We start from the raw sequence: 22392 nt of genomic DNA, 5'->3' as shown, positions 1-22392 counted from the left end.
CCACCGACAGGGCCGCAACAGACAGGAAAAGTAGGGAGTCACTAACCCAAGCATAAGACGACAAAAAAGAAAATGATAAAATAAGAATTCACCAAAATTATTTCCATTTTAAATATGGAAAATTTCAATACATACTTTTGTAACAATTTCATTCAATTAAAAACATATTATTAGGGTTTGGTATAACCAACAATCACGAGGTTCTTTGCTCAGCAACCGAGAAGGCTAACATGCTTGCCAGTCGGTTTGCCTCAAACTCCACACTGGACCCTCTAAACCACTCCCTACCTAAATTTCCTATGCGGACAGACGCCACGCTAGACGATCTGATAATCACCCCTGCTCAGGTGCATGCTATCATAAAAAACCTTGACACTTCAAAAGCATGTGGACCCGACCTCATTCCAGCTGTGCTATTAAAAAAGTGCTCAGCCGAAGTAGCTCCAGTTCTCTCCAAACTCTACAACAAATGCCTTAATGAATCTTGCTTTCCGGGCTGTTGGAAAACTGCTTCTGTGGTACCAGTATTCAAGAATTCTGGCGAAAGAACTGACCCATTAAATTATCGCCCTATTAGCCTCCTCCCGCTTTTTGCCAAAATATTTGAGACCTTAATTAACCATGCTCTAGTCCAGCACCTTACAGATGCTAAACTTCTGACCGACCAACAATATGGATTTAGACAAGCCCGTTCCACGGCAGACATCCTCACTGTAATCTCTGAACGCATATACCATTCACTGGACAAAGCGGGAGAGGGCAGAGCGGTAGCTCTAGATATATCGAAGGCTTTTGACAGGGTATGGCATGAGGGTCTCCTCAGGAAGATTAGATCTTACGGTATCACTGGTAGAATACTTAACATAATTAAATCCTTCTTAGAGAAGAGAAAAATCCAGGTTGTCCTCGACGGTCGTACATCTAAACAATATGATATAAATGCGGGAGTGCCCCAGGGATCTATCCTTGGACCTCTGCTGTTCCTGATATTCATAAATGACCTCCCCGACAAAATTGCCTCTGAGATGGGTATATATGCTGATGACACCACACTCTATAGCAGGCACGACAGGAAAACAAATGAACATATATCTAAAGTAATGGCAGAAACACTAGAGGAAGACCTCCAATCAGTAGTGGAATGGGGACAAAAATGGATGGTCACGTTCAATGCCGCCAAGACAAAACTGGTTTCATTCAATAAGAAACCTTCTCTACCACCTATAGCAATGGCCAACGACTCTTTATCTGAGAGTATGTCTCTCAAGCTCCTTGGCCTAACGTTCACAGGAAACATGAGTTGGAACAATTACATCGAGGGCATTGCCAGGGCCGCTGCGAGGAAGGTGGGCTCTCTCTACCGTGCTAGAAAACTTCTAACACCCGAAATTATCCTGTACCTCTATAAGGCCACTATTCGCCCATGTATGAAGTATTGCTGTCATATTTGGGCTGGTGCATCGGCTACTAGTCTCTCGCTCCTTTACAGGGTTCAAAAGAGAGTCGCAAATCTGATAGCCCCTAAACTGGCATCTAAGCTTCAGCCTCTGTCCCATCGTCGAAACGTTGCATCCCTCTGCCTGTTCTACAAGTATTATAATGGCAAATGCTCTGAAGAACTGCAAGCACTTGTGCCCCCACGACGTGAACACCCTCGACAGACCCGACAAGCTGCAAAATCCCACCCCCACACTGTAGAGATCCCTAGATGTAAAAGATCTTTCTACTCCAGTAGTTTCTTCCCCAGAACTGCTAGACTTTGGAATTCCATTCCAGGTCACTGCTTCCCCAACTGTACTGACATGCAGAAGTTCAAGTGCAACGTGAACCAACATCTCGCTGCCCTAATCCCTACATAGTACCCCAGTAGATGTTTCCCCTGATAGTAGCCCCCTACACCAAAGTGGCAATGTGCCTTGTTTGGGGTGAAAATGTAATAAAAAAAAATTTTTTTTTTTTTTTTTTTTATGTATAAATGTAATAACTCAAATTAACTTTAAAAAAAAAACAACAAAATAAAACAATCTTACAAAAAATTAAAACGTGATTTTCCCGAACAGTCAACAAAATAATAAAGGTATGAAAAAATTAAATACACAAAAAAATTAAATACACAAGAAATAAATGTTACCAAAGGCAGGCTAAATTACTCTTCTGATTAACTGGTTAAGTTTTTTTTGTATTTTAAAGTGTCTTTACTTAAAAATAAACGCAGTGTAAGCCTGACGAAACTCACAGGTCCATCTTTCATTTTCTCGGTTTCTATTGAATTATGCTTGTAAATAAGAAATGATGTATACTTTCATATATGTATTTATAGTTTTATTTTGTGTCTGAAGATTAGCCATTTTGGAATATCTTTTAATGAAATAATGTTGAAGCTTGTGCGAATGGTTATAAAAAGATTGTAACACTAAAGAAATACCTTGTATAATAAAAAACGTGTTGTGACATATGGTTGTCTTGATTATTGTGGAATATATGATATAGAGAGAGAGAGCAAATGTACCCAGTATAATTGAAAATGTTTAATATTTCTCAATTTTTCAAATGTGGATTGATAATATTTATTATTCAGATTGTCCAAACTACTTTCTCATCTTAAGTATTATTCTCACAACATTTTGATTGATGTAACATGGCTTTACGTTGCGAGTGAAACAGTCGTATCTGTGGATGATTTTTCCCAAGTGGTGACTAGAAATAATAAAACACTTATCTTTTGGCAATTGTGTCTTTTTTTTCACCAACAATTTTCCAAAGGTCATTATTGAGTGAAAATTGTCTTTTCAACTTTTATTTTAATTTGAATAAAACGAGCAAAGTCAAATTATTTAAACAATAAAAGCTTTGTTTGAATAAACATTTGAAGAAATTCAAATGTTTACGCATTCAAGTCCAAAAATAAGAAAATACAGTGTATATTAAGAATTACATTTAATTAAAAAGAAGAAAAAAATCCTTATGATGTATGTACTCATCATGGAACAAAGATGTCATATTCCAAAAATCACATGGGTTTGGCTAGTAAATATTTAGTTATCAAAGGTAAATTAAAGATAAATTTGTCTTTAATTTAACCCACAACCTTGTTTAGGTGTATTTTGACAATGGCTCTTGTTGTTGAATGGTGGAATGTTTTTTGTATTATTTGGATTCTTCGGACAACTGTTCTCATCTTGAGTGTCATTTTCACGTTTCGGTCAATGTAGCCACCGACCTTCTTCAGGTGTATCTTGTCGAAGTCAAAAACATTTCTGTTGAACTCCAGAATTTGTACAGAATTTCTAACGGAACTCTATGTTTACTCCTCATTCTATCAGCAATGACTGGATAGAGGTCCTAAGTAATTCGCAATTCTATTTTTTGGTCGACCACCTTTAGGAAAATATCACATTAACAATTGATTGGTCGACCACCTTTAGGAGAATATCACATTAACAATTGATTGGTCGACCACCTTTAGGAGAATATCACATTAACAATTGATTGGTCGACCACCTTTAGGAGAATATCACATTAACAATTGATTGGTCGACCACCTTTAGGAGAATATCACATTAACAATTGATTGGTCGACCACCTTTAGGAGAATATCACATTAACAATTGATTGGTCGACCACCTTTAGGAGAATATCACATTAACAATTGATTGGTCGACCACCTTTAGGAGAATATCACATTAACCATTGATTGGTCGACCACCTTTAGGAGAATATCACATTAACAATTGATTGGTCGACCACCTTTAGGAGAATATCACATTAACAATTGATTGGTCGACCACCTTTAGGAGAATATCACATTAACAATTGATTAGTCGACCACCTTTAGGAGAATATCACATTAACAATTGATTGGTCGACCACCTTTAGGAGAATATCACATTAACAATTGATTGGTCGACCACCTTTAGGAGAATATCACATTAACAATTGATTGGTCGACCACCTTTAGGAGAATATCACATTAACAATTGATTGGTCGACCACCTTTAGGAGAATATCACATTAACAATTGATTAGTCGACCACCTTTAGGAGAATATCACATTAACAATTGATTGGTCGACCACCTTTAGGAGAATATCACATTAACCATTGATTGGTCGACCACCTTTAGGAGAATATCACATTAACAATTGATTGGTGGACCACCTTTAGGAGAATATCACATTAACCATTGATTGGTCGACCACCTTTAGGAGAATATCACATTAACAATTGATTGGTCGACCACCTTTAGGAGAATATCACATTAACAATTGATTGGTCGACCACCTTTAGGAGAATATCACATTAACAATTGATTAGTCGACCACCTTTAGGAGAATATCACATTAACAATTGATTGGTCGACCACCTTTAGGAGAATATCACATTAACAATTGATTGGTCGACCACCTTTAGGAGAATATCACATTAACAATTGATTGGTCGACCACCTTTAGGAGAATATCACATTAACAATTGATTGGTCGACCACCTTTAGGAGAATATCACATTAACAATTGATTGGTCGACCACCTTTAGGAGAATATCACATTAACAATTGATTGGTCGACCACCTTTAGGAGAATATCACATTAACAATTGATTGGTCGACCACCTTTAGGAGAATATCACATTAACAATTGATTGGTCGACCACCTTTAGGAGAATATCACATTAACAATTGATTGGTCGACCACCTTTAGGAGAATATCACATTAACAATTGATTGGTCGACCACCTTTAGGAGAATATCACATTAACAATTGATTGGTCGACCACCTTTAGGAGAATATCACATTAACAATTGATTGGTCGACCACCTTTAGGAGAATATCACATTAACAATTGATTGGTCGACCACCTTTAGGAGAATATCACATTAACAATTGATTGGTCAACCACCTTTAGGAGAATATCACATTAACAATTGATTTTTCCAAGAACTCTAACCACTTCACCATGGATCCTTGCAGTAGTTGGAAGAATCCAAATAATATGAATAACCAATCCTCATCTCAAAAATTCAGAAATGTAAGAATGTTTTTTGTTTGTTCATTTTTTTTTTTTATTTCAAGCAAACAATAGTCGTTAGAATTTAAAATGTGTGATTTGTTTATGTAACAGAATGTCATTTCAATTTTCGTATTAATTCAGATCTGTTCCAATTTAATATAATGTTTCTGAATTTTTGAGACAAGGATTAATAATATGTATTATTTGAATTGATTATTTACTTGCCTCCCCCACAAGGGCAGAATTAGATGCAAAGTTAATTTTTAATGTGGGGAAAATTCACCTCACTAAAAAGAGTCACTCTGGATTAATATGGAAGTAAAAATTTCCTCAACCAAAAGGATTTTATCTTTACTGATCAAGGGCCAAACAGTTGAAGTATTGTATCAGAACAGATATTACACTTTGATCTTTGTATGAATTGTGCCCCCTACATTTATTTTTGTCTTTTTTTAAATTTTTTCAGCAGATTATTATCGAATGAGGTACTTGTGCATTTAACGAACCAGACGTAACTCAGCATTTGCTCGGCTTTGTCCGGCGCATGACGTCAACAACCGGATAAAACCGAGCGTTGGCGATAAAATAAAAACAACGCTACAAAATAACTGTACAATGAAATTTTAAAATGTAGAAACATAAAAAAAATTAAGTAAAAAGCAAAAACCATTTTTTTTTTATTATTGTTTGTAATTGTTTTTATATTTTCAAAATAAATATAAAACAAGTATTTTTTTTTTTAAATAATATGAAACTTTTTTTTTTTTGTCTGACCTTTTTTTTCAATTTTTAACGTAAAAAAAAAAACATTGTCTGTCTTAAACACGTAAAAGTTAATTTTTTCAACTCTTTATGTCAAATAAATGGAAAAGCCTAAAAAAAGGGGCAATAAAAAGCATTGGAGGGGGGGGGGACAAGGGTTATTTGCACATTTTTTGGGTTTTTTTTCGCCAGAAACAAGGATTTCTTTATTTATTAGTAGAAGGAGGGTTTCGGCGTTCCTATTTGGTACAGTGACCAAGAAACCCTCCTTTTCGTCGGGCTCGTATCCACCGAAGACCCAGACAGACCGGTGTCACAAGTCTGCCGGCGGTTAAAAACGGACTCGTTGATTTCTACCGTATGGCCTGGGCCTCCAATCTGCCGGGGATTCCTCAGAAAATAATCCCTGCATATATCACGCAGAAGAAGGTCCCAATCCTAATGGAGGTCCATCCATCGACGACATGTTACACTTCTACACCTCCAACCGTAACCGTCGGAAAGGCTTGTTCTCTTTGCAAGTACACAATCCTGGCCAAAATGTAAACACCTTTTCTCTTCTGCCAACAATTTCCGTTGCTGGCAAAAGTTTAGTGCAGCCTCTGGGGTCCGCGAGGTTTGTAATATTCATTATTTCGTCAGTTATCTTTTTAAAACAAAAATTCTTTTAAAACTCTCTTCAAATAAGTGTTTCTTGAGTTGTGACACTCTTCCAATTGATAGCGAAATTCTCGTCTGCTTAATCGGCAACGCTCGGTTATATCCGGCTGTTGACGTCATGCGTCGGACAAAGCCGAGCAAATGCTGAGTTAAGTCTGGTTCGTTAAATGCACAAGTACCTCGAATGAACACTAATCTATCACATTATCAAAAACTTTTTTAAGTCAATATTTAAATATTTGTAGGGGTGCTCAGTTTCTAATGCAACTTTCTAGTAAATCGATCACCCAGTTTAGAATCACTCGAGGTTTTTTAAGCCAAATTTCACAAATTTAGCTTCTTTTTTAAAATTATTTCCGATTATTTTATATACATATTTATGGTTATCTTCAAGTTTTGTGAACCAACATTTACAAAGGTTTCGCCCAAATAAATTTTTCAAGATGCAATTTTTAAGTTTCATCACCTGGCAAGCTATTATTTTTTTTTTAATAATGAGTCACTGCTTATCAACGTCAAAAGCCATTCCGAAATAATTAGATGAATCGATCGGCAATTGAATGATAAACAATATTTCTATTTACTTGCCTCCCCGCAAGGGCAGAGTTAGACACAAGTTCAGATTTTAATGTGGGGAAAATCCAGCTCCGCAAAAAGGAACACTCTTGATAGGAACAAAAACAAAAACTGTCTCAGTCATGACGGATTTCTCCTCCACTGACTGAGAACATACTACAGATACTACACTATGATCTTAGCCCGAAAAATGATAAACAATGTTATGAAACGAATTGAAAATAATTAAATAAACAATATTTGATTACATATATGGCCGGTTTATGACAAGTATTCATTGACGTTGGATTTGAAGATAGTTATGCTGTAGCCTACAAGGAAGCAGTTCCATGGTAATATGTTCCATAGAGGGAAGTTCTAGTAATTTGCGAAGGATTTTAAAAGCTATGAATGACTTTCTATTCAACAGTTTAAATGCTTCAAAATTATTTTATATTTTAAAAAGAGTCATGAAGTAATACATTCTTTTCTTTTAACTATCTACATAAATAAAAATAAGATGGTTGATTTGTTTAGAAAGAAACAGTAATGCATTCTGGTAGATTTAATTTCATAATTATTTTTAAATAATATTTGTTAAAAGTTCGTTTAGTGCTTTAATTGTATTTTTATTTCAATAATTGATTAATTACTAGTAAATAAAGAAAAAATATGTATAAGTCACGTAGACGCGAGAAATACGCAGATACACAAGTGATAATTTGATTAATATAGATTGGACGTTTAATGTTCTGATACAGAATTGAAAAATTCAAAGGGGGATAATTCGTTCTTTCTTTTACTGATATTATTAAATTACCTCCCTTGAAATAAAAGTTGTCTCCCTTGCTTATTGTTGCAATAAATAATTTATATTTATAAGGATGTTGATTTTATTTATATATATATATATATATATATATATATATATATATATATATATATATATATATATATATATATACACACACACACACACACAGTGATGATGATCATATTTATTGGCACGGTAAAATAAAAGTTAAATTTTGTATAATAAATTCTAAAAAAGGGATTAAATTAAAGAAAATAACAAAGTATATTATGTATTTTTAACTGGCCTTTCCGATGCAGCAATCGGATTTTAGAAAAAATAAATAACAAAGGAACAACAAACATAATTGCAAAAAACCCTTGTTCAAAATTATTGGCACGGCTTTGTTTTTCTTTTACTATCAGTATAATATCAATCAATTTCCGGTTTACGTGCTTTCTGAACTTTTTTATAGCCATATTATGCTTGTTTAACGCTAATTCAGTGAATAATTTTTTTCAGATAATTTTTAGATAGCGATTTATTTAAACTATTATAAGTGACTAAATTATAATTTTCAATCGCCATGGTTAAAACTAAGGAACACAGCGAAGACGTCAGGAAGCTTGTTGTAGCATGCCATACCAATGGGGAGGGCTATGATAAGATTTCAAAGAAGCTAAACCTTCCCAAATCCACTGTTAGAGCCATAATAAACAAGTTCAAATCGCAAGGCCACGTTATGAGTTTAGAGGGTAGAGGGAGAAAAAGGATTCTTTCCCCAAGAGATGAACGGAAAATTGTTCGACAAGTAAAACAAAACCCAAGGATCTCTGTTGGGGAGATTGTTGATGAACAGAGCACCTCTAGAGTGAATGTATCTCGACATACAGTTGGTAGAGTTTTGAAGAGAGCTGGTTTAAAAGCATGTCGTCCGAGAAAGACTCCCTTATTGAAGCCTATGCACCTGAAAGCAAGGCTAGCCTTTGCAAAACGTCATATTGATAAAGATGTTGCATTCTGGAAACGTGTTCTATGGACTGACGAAACGAAAATAGAGTTATTTGGCCATAATAAAGTGTCTTATATTTACAGAAAATCTGGCGAAGCTTTCCTGCCTAAGAACACCATACCCACAGTGAAGCACGGTGGAGGCAGTTTGATGTTTTGGGGATCCTTTGCTGCCCCTGGACCAGGGCGACTTGTTAAGGTCACAGGTAGCATAAAAAAGGAAGATTATGTTAAAATATTGGATGAAAACCTGAAAGACTCTGCTAAAGAGCTCTCACTTGGTCATCGTTGGTGGTTCATGCAAGATAATGACCCAAAGCATTCGGCTAAACTGACTAAGAAATGGCTTGAGGACAATCATATTAATGTTTTGGAGTGGCCATCACAAAGCCCAGACCTTAATCCAATTGAAAATTTATGGAGAACATTAAAATTGAGGGTAATGCAAAGGAAGCCTAAGAATCTTATTCAATTGGAGGATTATTGTCAGGAAGAGTGGGCTAAAATTACTACTGAAGAGTGCAACAACTTGGTTGTAAACTATGAAAAGCGACTGAGGAAGGTAATCAAGGCCAAAGGCTATACAATTGATTATTAAATAAATCGTGCCAATAATTTTGAACAAGGGTTTTTTGCAATTATGTTTGTTGTTCCTTTGTTATTTATTTTTTCTAAAATCCGATTGCTGCATCGGAAAGGCCAGTTAAAAATACATAATATACTTTGTTATTTTCTTTTATTTAATCCCTTTTTTAGAATTTATTAGACAAAATTTAACTTTTATTTTACCGTGCCAATAAATATGATCATCACTGTATATATATATACTAATACCGAGTCAATCAACGTTTGTTTCTTTAGGGATTATATATATATATATATATATATATATATATATATATATATATATAAACTTTAATCCAATAAAATACATATTAAGATATTCTTTGGTTTTGGGATTGAGTTATGTTTAAAAATAAGTACATTTTAATAATAGCGTCTGAAATAGGTATATTTGCTGACGGCACAACGCTCTATAACAGGCACGAGGGGAAAAACAAATGAACACATATCCAAGACAATGGCGGAAACCCAAGAGGAAGACTTGTATTGAAATGGAGTCAAAAATGGATCATAACGTTCAATGCTGCCAAGACTAAGCTCGTTTCCTTCAATAATTACAAGAAACCTTCTCAACCACCAGTAGCTATGGTTAAAGATACATTACCTGAAAGTACTTCTTTCAAACTCCTCAGCTTAACTTTAACAGAGAACATGAGTTGGAACAGATACATCGAGAGGATTGCCAAAGCTGCTGCAAAGAAGGTGGGCTCTCTCTACCGTGCTAGAAAGTTACTTACACCTGAAAGTATCCTGTACATCTACAAGGCCACCATTCGCCCATGTATGGAGTATTGTTGTCACATTTGGGCTGGCACATCTACTACTAGTCTCTCACTTCCGGACAGGATTCAAAAGAGAGTCGGCAACCTGATAGGTCCTGAACTAAGCTTCAACCTCTGTCCCATCGACGAAATGTTGCATCCCTCTGCCCGTTCTACAAGTATTTTAATGGCGGATGCTCCGATGAACTACAAGCCCTTGTACCCCCTCTACGTAAGTACCTGACAAACCCAACAAGCAGCAAAATCCCACCCCTACACAGTAGAGATCCCTAGATGTAAGAAAGCCTTCTACCCCAATAGTTTCTTCCCCAGAACTGCTAGACTTTGAAATTCCCTTCAGAGTTCTTGCTTTCCAAACTGTACTACCATTTACCCATACTTGACGTATTGTTGCCACATCTCAGCTAGTACATCTACAGCTAGTCTCTCCCTCTTAGACAGGGTCAAAAAAAAAAAAAAAAAAAAAAAAAAGTCTCCAATCCAATAGGTCCCGCACTATCAACCAAGCTACAACCTCTGTCCCATCGCTACAATGTTAAATCCTTATGCTTGTTGAACAAGTATTTTAATGGCATGAGCTCTGATGAACTCATAGTATTTGTGCACAGACTAACATGACAAGTAACAAAATCCCACCTTTTCACTACAGACGTCTCTAGAAGTCTGTAAAGCTTTCTACTTTAATAGTTTCTTTGCTTGAACACCACCATTTCTTGCTTCCCTGACTGTACTATTCTGCAGAAATTTAAATGTAATGCAAAAAGCTATCTAGTTGTTCAATGCCCTACACAAAGCCACTGTAGGTATGGTCCCACATAGTAGCCATTTATGCCTAAGTAGCAATATACTTGGGGTGATTAAGAATTTGTTTTTTAATTTAAAAAGAAAATGTATTTTCTTTATTTCATTTGATATGTTGTGTCAAACATGAAACTAACCAAAATACACTTTCTTGGGCTTCAGACTAGAATCAAAGAGTAATACCTGTTCTACTCCAAGATGGTACAATAATATTTTAGAGTTTGCATATGAGCCAGATTTCCACAGCATGAAAATATGTCAAAAAATCCTACAAGAGGTTTGAAGATAGACCCCTATAACCAGATATATTGTTTACATTAACTAGAAATGTTTTAATTTGAACAAAGGTGATACATTAATATCATGGTGTCCGCATTCACGCCAGACATCCATTGAATGTACGAAAGCAATGTACAACAAGAGAAGAATACAACTGTGGAATTTCCACTATTTTAACAGAAATTTAATCAACAACAGATTTTTTAATGGTAAAAATTTTATACTTTTAATCTTCAAAACAACAAAAAGTTTAAAACTGACATAAAAAAAAATAACACTTATGCAGAATACGGACTGTGCTAAAACTGATTTTTGTTGACATATTATGGTGGAATACGTAAACTGCCCCAACAGATTAATAACCAAACCCCAACAGATCAACAAACTATACTTCAGAGATAAAAACTAAGCCCAAGAGATCAACAAACTAAATTCAACAGATAAACAAATACCAACAGATCAATATAGTAAGCCCAACAGCTCAACAACCTAACCCCAACAAATCAACAACTTAATCTCAAGATATCAACAACACCAACAGATCAACCACCTAACCCATTCAGATCAACAAACTAATCCTAATAAATAAATAATAAATCCAAACAGATCAACAACCACAACAGATCAAAAAATACTAACCCCCAACAGATCACCAACATATCAATAACTTAATTCCAACAGATCAACAACCTAATACCAATAACACTAAAAGATCAACAACTAAACCTCAATAGAACACCAACAGATCAACAACCTAATACCAACAACACTAACAGATCAACAACCTAATACCAACAACACTAACAAATCAACAACTAAACCCCAATAGAACACCAACAGATCAACAACCTAATACCAACAACACTAACAAATCAACAACTAAACCCCAATAGAACACCAACAGATCAACAACCTAATACCAACAACACTAACAAATCAACAACTAAACCCCAATAGAACACCAACAGATCAACAACCTAATACCAACACTAACAAATCAACAACTAAACCCCAATAGAACACCAACAGATCAACAACCTAATACCAACAACACTAACAAATCAACAACTAAACCCCAATAGAACACCAACAGATCAACAACCTAATACCAACAACACTAACAAATCAACAACTAAACCCCAATAGAACACTAACAGATCAACAACCTAATACCAACAACACTAACAAATCAACAACTAAACCCCAATAGAACACCAACAGATCAACAACCTAATACCAACAACACTAACAAATCAACAACTAAACCCCAATAGAACACCAACAGATCAACAACCTAATACCAACAGCACTAACAAATCAACAACTAAACCCTAATAGAACACCAACAGATCAACAACCTAATACCAATAACATTAACAGATCAACAACCTAATACCAACAACACTAACAAATCAACAACTAAACCCCAATAGAACACCAACAGATCAACAACCTAATACCAACAACACTAACAAATCAACAACTAAACCCCAATAGAACACCAACAGATCAACAGCCTAATACCAACAGCACTAACAAATCAACAACTAAACCCTAATAGAACACCAACAGATCAACAACCTAATACCAATAACATTAACAGATCAACAACCTAATACCAACAACACTAACAAATCAACAACCTAATACCAACAACACTAACAAATCAACAATCTAATACCAACAGCACTAAAAAATCAGCAACATAACTCAACAGACCAACAACCAAACTCCAAAAGATCAACAACAACAACAACAAAAAGGAGTAAGCCAAAATAAATCATAAAAAAAACAATTGTATTTTTGTTGCATTATATTTTCTTCATAACAAAACAAATATTTATTCATGAAACTTACCATACAATGAGTGTTTTTTCTTGATTCAAACTTTTTTCACTTTAATTTTCTTAAAGTGTTTAAAATTTTCAATTAATTTTTCAGTGTATTTTCTTCATAAAATAAGAATGAAAAATTTTTTAACTGAAAAATTTGTTTATACAATAACTGCTTTGTTTGTTTGCTACCATTTTAAATATTGGACAGCGTTTTAGCAAAAAAAAAAAAAAAATCATGACGTTTTCATTCAACACCTTCTGCCAGTTTACAGAATAAGCAGACAATAACACGATTTGCACACTGCATGAACAGAAATGCCCACCTGTGGAATTCTGTATCATGTGCCTGCTTTCCGGCTTACATCAACTTAGTCGTCTTCAAGTCCAATGTAAACAAGTTCCTGTTGAGCCGCCCCTTTAGATAATCAAATCCCACCCACCACTACAGATTGCTAGGCTGATGTCTCACCAACCACCTAAGACTTATTAACCTTTATCCTCAAGTGACCTTCAGGTCTTGATAAATGGTTATCTATATATATATAAAACACCCGGGCAACACCGGGTACCCCTGCTAGTTCCTTCATAAAAGATAAGTAAATATATCTACTTACATAAACAAAGTGCTATCCTTCAGCGACATCGTCCGCACAACACCACCACGTTTGGGTTCTTTGTCTACACTGAGGGAACCATATGCAATTTCTGCTGCAGCTGATGATGCAAATGGCACCGAAATATCTCTGAATTAATTAGTCAAGGATAGAAATCAAAAAATCGCGCAATACAAGAACTACTGAATGAAACTAAGAGTTAAAAATAATAATAAATATTTGTTCAAACTCCTTTTTACCAACACCTGACTTCAATTGTAATTTTCACCGACCATTCTCATTGGCTCTCTTTCTCAGCTGTCTAAACTGTGCTTTCTCCTTCATTCTTTTTCACAGCAATCATTGTCCTCATATGCAAATTATTGCCATATGTATATTAATAAACTTTCTATAGATGAAAGTTCTTCTTTTCTCTTTCTTGATCCTGTCACCCGACAAGATAGACAGACATGCAATTGCTTGTGTAAATCACGTTTTTTTTTTTGTTACTTTCGCCACATCATTCAAATCTAAACAGAAGAAAAATCCAAGTTGTCCTTGAGGGTTGTGTGTCTAAACAACGTAATATTAATGCAAGTATGCTCCGAGAGTTGATACTTATTTCTGATAATCATAAATGACCTCCCTGATAAAATTGTGTCTAAGATCAGTATAATTGCTGATGATAGACCACGCTCTATAAAAAAAGACATGGGGGAAAAACGAATGTACTCATATACAAGACAATGGCAGAAACCTTAGAAAACAACCATCAGTCTGTAGTGAAATGCGGCTGTAAAAGGTTGGTAATATTTAATGTTATTGCGACTAAGCTTCTTTTCTTTAACAATTGAAAAAATTTTCTCAAACAATGATTGCTATGACAAACAATGATTGCTATGACAAACAATGATTGCTATGACAAACAATGATTGCTATGACAAACAATGATTGCTATGACAAACAATGATTGCTATGACAAACAAGCCAAGCATGCGGGGTCTCTCTCCACAATTTACTTTCACAACGACTAATATTTGTGCAAAATTTAAAAACAAAAATCCAAGGTGTGGTGGTTGAGAAAAGTGCAAACAAATGAATGAACGATTCGGGGCAATTTTACCCCTATAATGCCCTCTAGAGAAGCAACTAACGTTATCTGGGAAAATCCGTTCTGACAAAAATGTACCTTTTCCATGACTAATGTTTGTGCAAAATTTCAACAAAATTTAAGGAGTGGTCATTGAGAAAAGTGCAAATAAACAAACGGATGACTGATTTGGGGGCAATTTTACCCCTATAATGACCCCTAGCGCCGCTCTGAGGCTTTTGGCTTCAGATGAGATAGAATTTGAAAATATGTAGACAGACAAACAGGCAGACATACAGCCTTTTATATATTAGATTTTAATATAAATATGTATAACAAAATTTATACATATAACAAAAAAATACAATATATTCTGGTAGATTTACTTTTTTTTTATTATTAAAAAATTGTTTAAGAAATCTTTTTCACTTCAAAATAGGCATATTGCTGCTTAGAACATATTTGGGATCATGTCTAAGAGGGGACTATGTCGGGAGTTGAGCAGTGAAATATCTATTCACATTATATTTAAACTTTTGTAGGTTAATACAATTAGGGAAGCAAGAAAATGGAGGAAACGCCAAAGTCAGCAATCCATAGGAAGAAACTAGTAGCGTAGAAGGATATTCAACATCTAGGGATCTCAACAGTACAAGGATGGGATTTTGCTTCTTGTCAGGTTAATCAGGAGTATGTACGTCGAATGGACACAATTGCTATGAGTTTATCAGAACATACTCCATTAAAGTACTTGTAAAATACAGGGATACAACATTGCAGTGATGGGACAGAGGTTGGAGCTTGGCCGAGAGTGCAGGACCTATTAGATTGAGTATTCAATCCAGATTCTCCTCTGCCTCTCAAGCAATAAATTAATAAAATAGTGAAGAACATTAATTTTCCTCTTCCCAATAGACTAGTTAACAATGTTATAAAATATCTTCCATTTAGTCTCTTGGTTTTACCAGATTCCAGGACAAGAATTCAACTACTCTGGTAGATTATCCAGCATAGTGTTGTTAATTGAGGACCATTCATCATATGTATAGCCATGTTCTGATTTGGGCTTTGAATATTACGTTATTTTGGATATTTGGTCAGCGTTTACCTGTAGGGTAAAGTATCCCATGTCAGGTTGTCCTGACAAACGCTTATATAGAGATTGAGGACATTCCAAGATGGTGTCTAGTAGGCAAGTCAAACTCGTGTGTGTGTGTGGGGGGGGTTCATTCTGTGTGTGATTCTGCATACATGTGTAGTACGTTTATTTACCTGCTTTTCAAAAGGTTAGACACAAGGTTAGATATTGTTTTGAAAAGCAAATACACTAGGATTAGCGCACTCCAGCCTACAAAAAATGCCTTAGCATCCCCTTCAGCGTTCTCTGGTAAGTGTGCATCAGGCTCTTCTTAAAGAGAGGGTAAAACCTGGGAGGGTGAACCTACCGAGACAACACATACCTCAGCCCAACTGCAACAAAGTCACGGTCGGACCGATGTGCCATGTATGTGTATTGTTTTTATATTTATTTTTTTTTTTTTTCTATTATTAAAAATTAAAATAGGATAATGATTATTAATTACTAGCTCACCGTCCAGCATTACCTTGTCGTAAAATATGCTTAAATCTGATATTTTCATTTATACAGATATTTGTATTTATTATTATAGTCTATTCTCTATATTATTATATAACATATTGTACCCAATATATTGTAGAACTGACCTGAGTCACCCTTAAAAGCCCAGAACTAGGACGAAAATAATACCATTTCCCAAGAAATAATAGTTTCTTAGCCCCCTCTCTTTCTCATAAACCGGTCACAAATCAGAAACTGCTATCCAGAGTCCCTCATCATGTCCCTCTCCCTTTCTCCTTAACCAATCCCTAGCCAGCATGACATGCGAGTAGGCAGTACACTCTTAGCCCCGAAACCAACAAGACGTACATTGTCGGTGAATATTATTAACAAGAGGTGTACTCACTTCAAAATGTAAAAAAGCAAATAAAGTTCTTTCCTTTTAAAAGTTAACATTTGTATTACTTTTATTATTACAACAACAACTAATGAAGACAAGTGCCATCCAGTGTTATAATAGTAATTTCAAAAGTATAAAAACTACATATATGACTTGGATGCAATCAGCTGGAATCGATACCAAATCATCAGATGGATACAAAATAGCTTAAAATGAATCAACTTTAATATATAAAAGTATACATTTGCACATGCGTACAAATAACATGTTTAGTCGACTTATGACTGCCAAGTTTTTCAGTTTTTACAGCTAAAAATCCAGAAAAAATGCAATCATTTGATTTGCCTCACACCACTTGGCGACCTTGTGTCTTGGAGGAGATGCACTTTTAAAAAACTGGCGACAAACACAGCAAATTTTATAAATTAGATTACTCACACCTGAGAGTATCTTATATCTCTACATGACCATCATTCGCACATGCAAGGAGTATTGTTGCCACATCTTGGCTGGTACATCTACCACTAGTCTCTCACTCTTAGACAAGGTCTAAAAAAAAGTCTAAAATCTAATATGCCCTACACCGATTGTCAAGCTCGAACTCCTATCCCATCGCTGCAATGTTGCATCTCTGTGCATGTTTTACAAGTACTTTTCGTAGCACTTGTGCCACCTGAACATACATATTCCTAACTAAGCCAAAAAGCATCAAAATCCCACCTCTTCACTGTAAAGGTTCCTAGATGCCAGAAAGCTTTCTAATCTTATATCTTATAGTATCTTCCTTCAGACCACTAGACATTTGAATTCCCTCCTTGTTTCCTCCTTCCCTGACAATACTAACATGCAGAAGTTTAAATGCAGTATGAACAGACATCTCGCTACACAACACCCCACAGTCCGCTATTAAACACGATCCCAAATACTATCCCCTTACGTCCAAGTAGCAATATGCTTTGTTTGCAGTGAAAAGGAGTAAAACGAAAAAAATAACAAGAGAAATGCGTGCTGAAAATTCTTGCATATTTCTAGCATGCAATATGAAATGGTTGGGATTTTAATACGAGTCAGTTAATATATATATATATATATATATATATATATATATATATATATATATATATATATATATATATATATATATATCATTTATTTCCATACGAAACCGTAAATTTAAAAAGGGAAATAGTTGTTTCCCTTTAACAGCGTATTATTTAGATTGTTTCCCTTGAATAGTGTATTTCAGAGTTATCTCCCATCCTTTTTAAATACATACAAATACACAACTTTTTTTTTTTTTTTTTTTTGGTTGTTTATTTTTTTATTATTTCTTTTTTTTTTGTTTTTAGTCCGTTTTCACCCCAAACAAGGCACAGTGCCACTTTGAAGTAGGGGGCTACAATCGGAGACATAAGTTGCAGGGATATTATGAAGGTAAATAAGTAGGAAGATGTCTGTTCACATTACACTTGAACCTCTGCAATGTCAGTACAGTTAGGAAAGCAGAATCCCGGAAGAGAATTTCAAAGTCTAGCAATTCTGGGGAAGAAACTATTGGAGTAGAAGGCTTTCTTACATCTAGGGATCTCAACTGCGTAGGGTGGGATTTAGCCGCTTATCGGGTTTGTTGGGGGTATTTACGTCGAGGAAATACAAGGGCTCGTAGTTCGTCAGAGCATTCACCATTAAAATACTTGTAGAACAGGCAGAGGGATGCAATATTTCATCAGTGGGACAGAGGCTGGAGCTTAGATGACAGTTCAGGACCTATCAGGTTGGCAACCGTATTTTGAACCTTGTCCAGGAGAGAGAGACTAGTAGCAGATGCACCAGCCCAAATGTGATAACAATACTCCATACATGGGCGAATGGTGGGCTTCTAAAGGCACAGGATACTTTCAAACGTAAGTAGCTTTCTAGCATGGTAGAGAGAGCCCACATTCTTCAAAACAGCCTTCTTTTTTTTTTTTTAAAAGATTACAACGAAGATTGAAGGGCATCAGAGGCAATTTTTGTAAAAACATCCTAGGTTGTCACAATAAAAAATATATTATCGGCGACTGTCAAGTATCGTTAACAAGAAAAAGAGGTGAAAAACAAATGTTGGTGCAATTTTACAATTTGTCATTTACTAAAAGATTCGTTCATGTTTTTCATCTCATAATTTCAGACGCTCGATGCAACAATATTTTTTATTAAATCAAAACATTAAAAAAAAAAAAAAAAAAAGTTGCAACAAATTTTCTTTTATGTAACAAAATTGATAGCATTAATAATACAAAATGTAGTCGATACGCTTAGTTGTGCATTGGGGTACACAATGGCTCATTTCGTTTCATCCTATCAAGACATGGCTCATGTCTTTCAATCAGAGTCGTGTCTCTTCTTTTCCAGAGATTATCATGGATGACTCTGCTTTAAATGACAAATCGACTCTAAAACTGTTTGATCTTTCATTTTCATAAAATCTTTTTTTAGAGTTCATATATTAGATCCACAGTTCTTTCTGATGCTTGTAAAATCAGTTATTTCTATTTCTCTAAACACATTCTTAGACCTGATGCGATTCTCTATCTTAATATTTATATTAATATCTATATTAATATCTATATTAGACCTGATGCGATTCTCTATCTTAACAAATCTATTATCAAACCATGTACTGAGTATTATTGTCATATTTGAGCTGGTGAATCTCTGTCCAATTTAAAAGTTTTTGACAAAATGTGAATACATATTTATAATTTGATTGTTCTCCCCCCCCCAACCTTTAATCTTCTCTGCAACCTCTCTCTCATGGATATGATGTTGCTAGTCTCAGTTTTTTCTATAAAGCATATGTTCTTCACAATTTTCTGATCTATTCTTTGTTTCTTTTATTCCAATTTGTCTGACTTGTTGGTCTAGTGATATCTAATTCCATTGTTTTGATAGCTCATTGTAATACCGCATCCGATTCAGTAGCTTCTTTCCAAGAACTGCAGATTTGTGGAACTCTGGCTCGGAAAATATGCATCAGGTGGCTTGGTGTGGAAATGACTAGTAAATTTTTTTTTTCAACTGAATAAAAAACCTGTGTTGAATTTCTTTTACACTCTTTGCTAGACTTACATACACAACAGCGTATATGAAGATATGAAATATGACGAACATGTTATATAGGTTTAATAATATTTTTTAAAACATGAAGTGAATCAACTTTATTTGATTTGAATTAGAATTTTTAAGAAGCTAATAGAATGGAGAATCTTTTTTTTTTTTAATAAACATTTAAAATTTTTAAATTAACTAATTTTAAAAGATATACATTTTCATCAGGTGTGAAATCAGTTTGTGTTTTTTTTTCTTCCTTATAGCATGACATCACAAAAAAAAAACAACATTCATGTGGTCGTAAACTGTGGGTTTTTTTTTTTTCAAATGTTCCAATCAGGAGGATCGTATGTGACTCACATGAAATGAATTAGTTATTTTTCTTCCTTGATGTAAGATTTGTATAAATTTGAATTAGAATTTGTACAGAGTGGAACGATAAAACTGTCACACTAGAAAAAACATGATTTCATTTCCATTTGATGAGAAGTGTTTTATTTTTGTTTTTTTTTTGTTGTTGCAGACCATTTACTAGTTGGCCAGTTGTGTACAAATCCCAAGAGCAATAGAAGCCTTCTATCATGTCTGAAAGTGACACAATGTTCAGTGAGTGAGATCTAAGATGCACCGCTGTAAAACTCATGCTCTCTACCAATCAAAATTATGATAACAGGACCATTTTCAGCACCCTCAAAATGCATTGCAGGATTACCAAAAATAACAGAGACATGCCCAGGGGGATGAAAACAAAATTTTTGGCCACGCTTATGGTCTTTGGTGTGGTTTCAAGTGAGGGCCATACCATGCCAGCTCACATCTTCGAAGTCAGCTTGAAAGTCAACACCAAAATGTACCTGGATGTGCTGAAGAGTGTGGTAATCCCCTGATGCAATCAGATGGCCACTGGCAGACCTTGGGTGTGGCAGCAGGACTCAGCACTAGTCCACAAGTTCAAAGAGACCCAGGCTTAACTTCAGAAGAAGCGCAATAACTTTGTACTCTTCTCTCACTGGCTCGCCTTCTTCCCCAACCTGAACCCGCCAGACTACTCCGTTTGGTCATATGCTGAGAATATCACCAACATGAATTCCCACAATACCAAAGTCAATCTGATTGCCGTCATCTGCCAAGCTCCTGCTGGCATTTGTGGAAAAGGCAAGCTCCCAGTTCCAGACCCGTACCTAGGCGGTGATTGAGGCTAAAGGCAACTATATTGAATAGATGTCAGCTCTACTACATAATCAAGTTACCTGAATTGATTTTTCAATAAAATTTTTAAAATAAATCTGTAGTGTTGTTTTCTTTAGTGCGACAATTTTATCATTCCATTCTGTAAGTTAAGAAACCAAATTCAAATTCACAGAACAAAAAAAAATCTCTATTTTATTTATTGTTTTAGGAGAGTTCTTCAGCTTTATTTGTTTGAGAAGCTAAAAAAAATTGTTAATCCTGAGCTCAAATCTAACCTTTTTGGTTAGATTTGAGTTCAGAATTAACAAGGATGCGTTTCTGTTTAATTTTGTTGGGTTGTTTTATCATTTCTGGTTTGTTTCGTAAATCACAATCAGAAACATTTAGAGGGGCAAAGTGTTTATGTATGGCATAAAAAGAAACTGGAATCTTAGGAAGATTTCTATCATTCCAGTAATTATAGGAGCAACTGGACTCATGAAAAAGAATTTCTAAAACTATGTGCAAAATATATCCCGTGAACCATGTGCAAGAGAGATTCAAACAATTGTACTCAAAGGGATGGTCAGAATCTAAAAAAGATCTCTTGGTTGGAATATGTGAGTTAGCAAGTGAATTTTTGGCATTCAGTAGGATGCCCCATCCCCAGCTTGAACAAACTGAAAAGAAATTTAAAAAAAAAAAGGTGCAGAGAATTTGAATGCCTACAAGATACTATCTGCAAGAGTCTTGAGTGTATAGGGGTTTGTCAGAACAACCAGTCATGAGGATATTTTCCCTACAAGTAAACCCTGATCAAATATTTAAAATCACATTTTGCATTTGTGGCCCAAATAAGATCTCCTCAGTATTGCTAATCAATACTGGCTTTTACGAGGAATAGTGCACCTTCTCCAAGTGATGTTACATCAAGTAGCAGTACAAAGCTGGATACTCCACTAGACTAGATGAATTCTCACTCTCGAATTCAGTAAGGCCAAAAGACCACAAGAATGTATACAATAACATTTAAACGGTCAATTAGTAAGATGAAAATTATTTAACTTCTTTACTAACTCAGTGTTTGAGAGGTAAACGAGAACTTTAATGGAATATTTGATTATATCTATGTGTCTCATATAGAGAAGGAGGATCCCTTAATTTCTGAGGACTTCAACTGAAGTAAAATAAAATAAAAGCAGTCAATTTTTCTTTGTTTGAAGTAATTCCTTGAAAAAACAAATCCCAGTTACTTCCCTTTAGTGCATAAAATGTCTGAAAAACTGACACTTCCTGTGAGAAAATCTGCATCAGTTTTAGGTCAAAGAATGGATGATTATTTTTCTAATCTAACGGATC

The 22392-nt window shown here is 35.0% G+C and overlaps 1 protein-coding gene across 1 annotated transcript in view; it reads right to left on the bottom strand.

The window, feature by feature from the left end:
* Positions 1-22392, bottom strand: part of LOC145291464 (EKC/KEOPS complex subunit LAGE3-like) — a 103439-nt gene that overhangs the window by 39717 nt on the left and 41330 nt on the right. Inside the window, exon 3 of the mRNA XM_080137323.1 lies at positions 13723-13851. Within this exon, the coding sequence (XP_079993449.1) occupies positions 13723-13851 (129 nt within the window). The remainder of the gene's footprint in view (positions 1-13722; positions 13852-22392) is intronic.

The sequence above is a fragment of the Euprymna scolopes genome, chromosome 12 (assembly GCF_053919585.1).
Source record: "Euprymna scolopes isolate OS-2025 chromosome 12, ASM5391958v1, whole genome shotgun sequence".
NCBI classification, from domain to species: Eukaryota; Metazoa; Mollusca; class Cephalopoda; order Sepiida; family Sepiolidae; genus Euprymna; species Euprymna scolopes.
The sequence above is the reverse complement of the archived record's forward strand: the minus strand, read 5'-3'. Positions and strand labels throughout refer to the sequence as shown.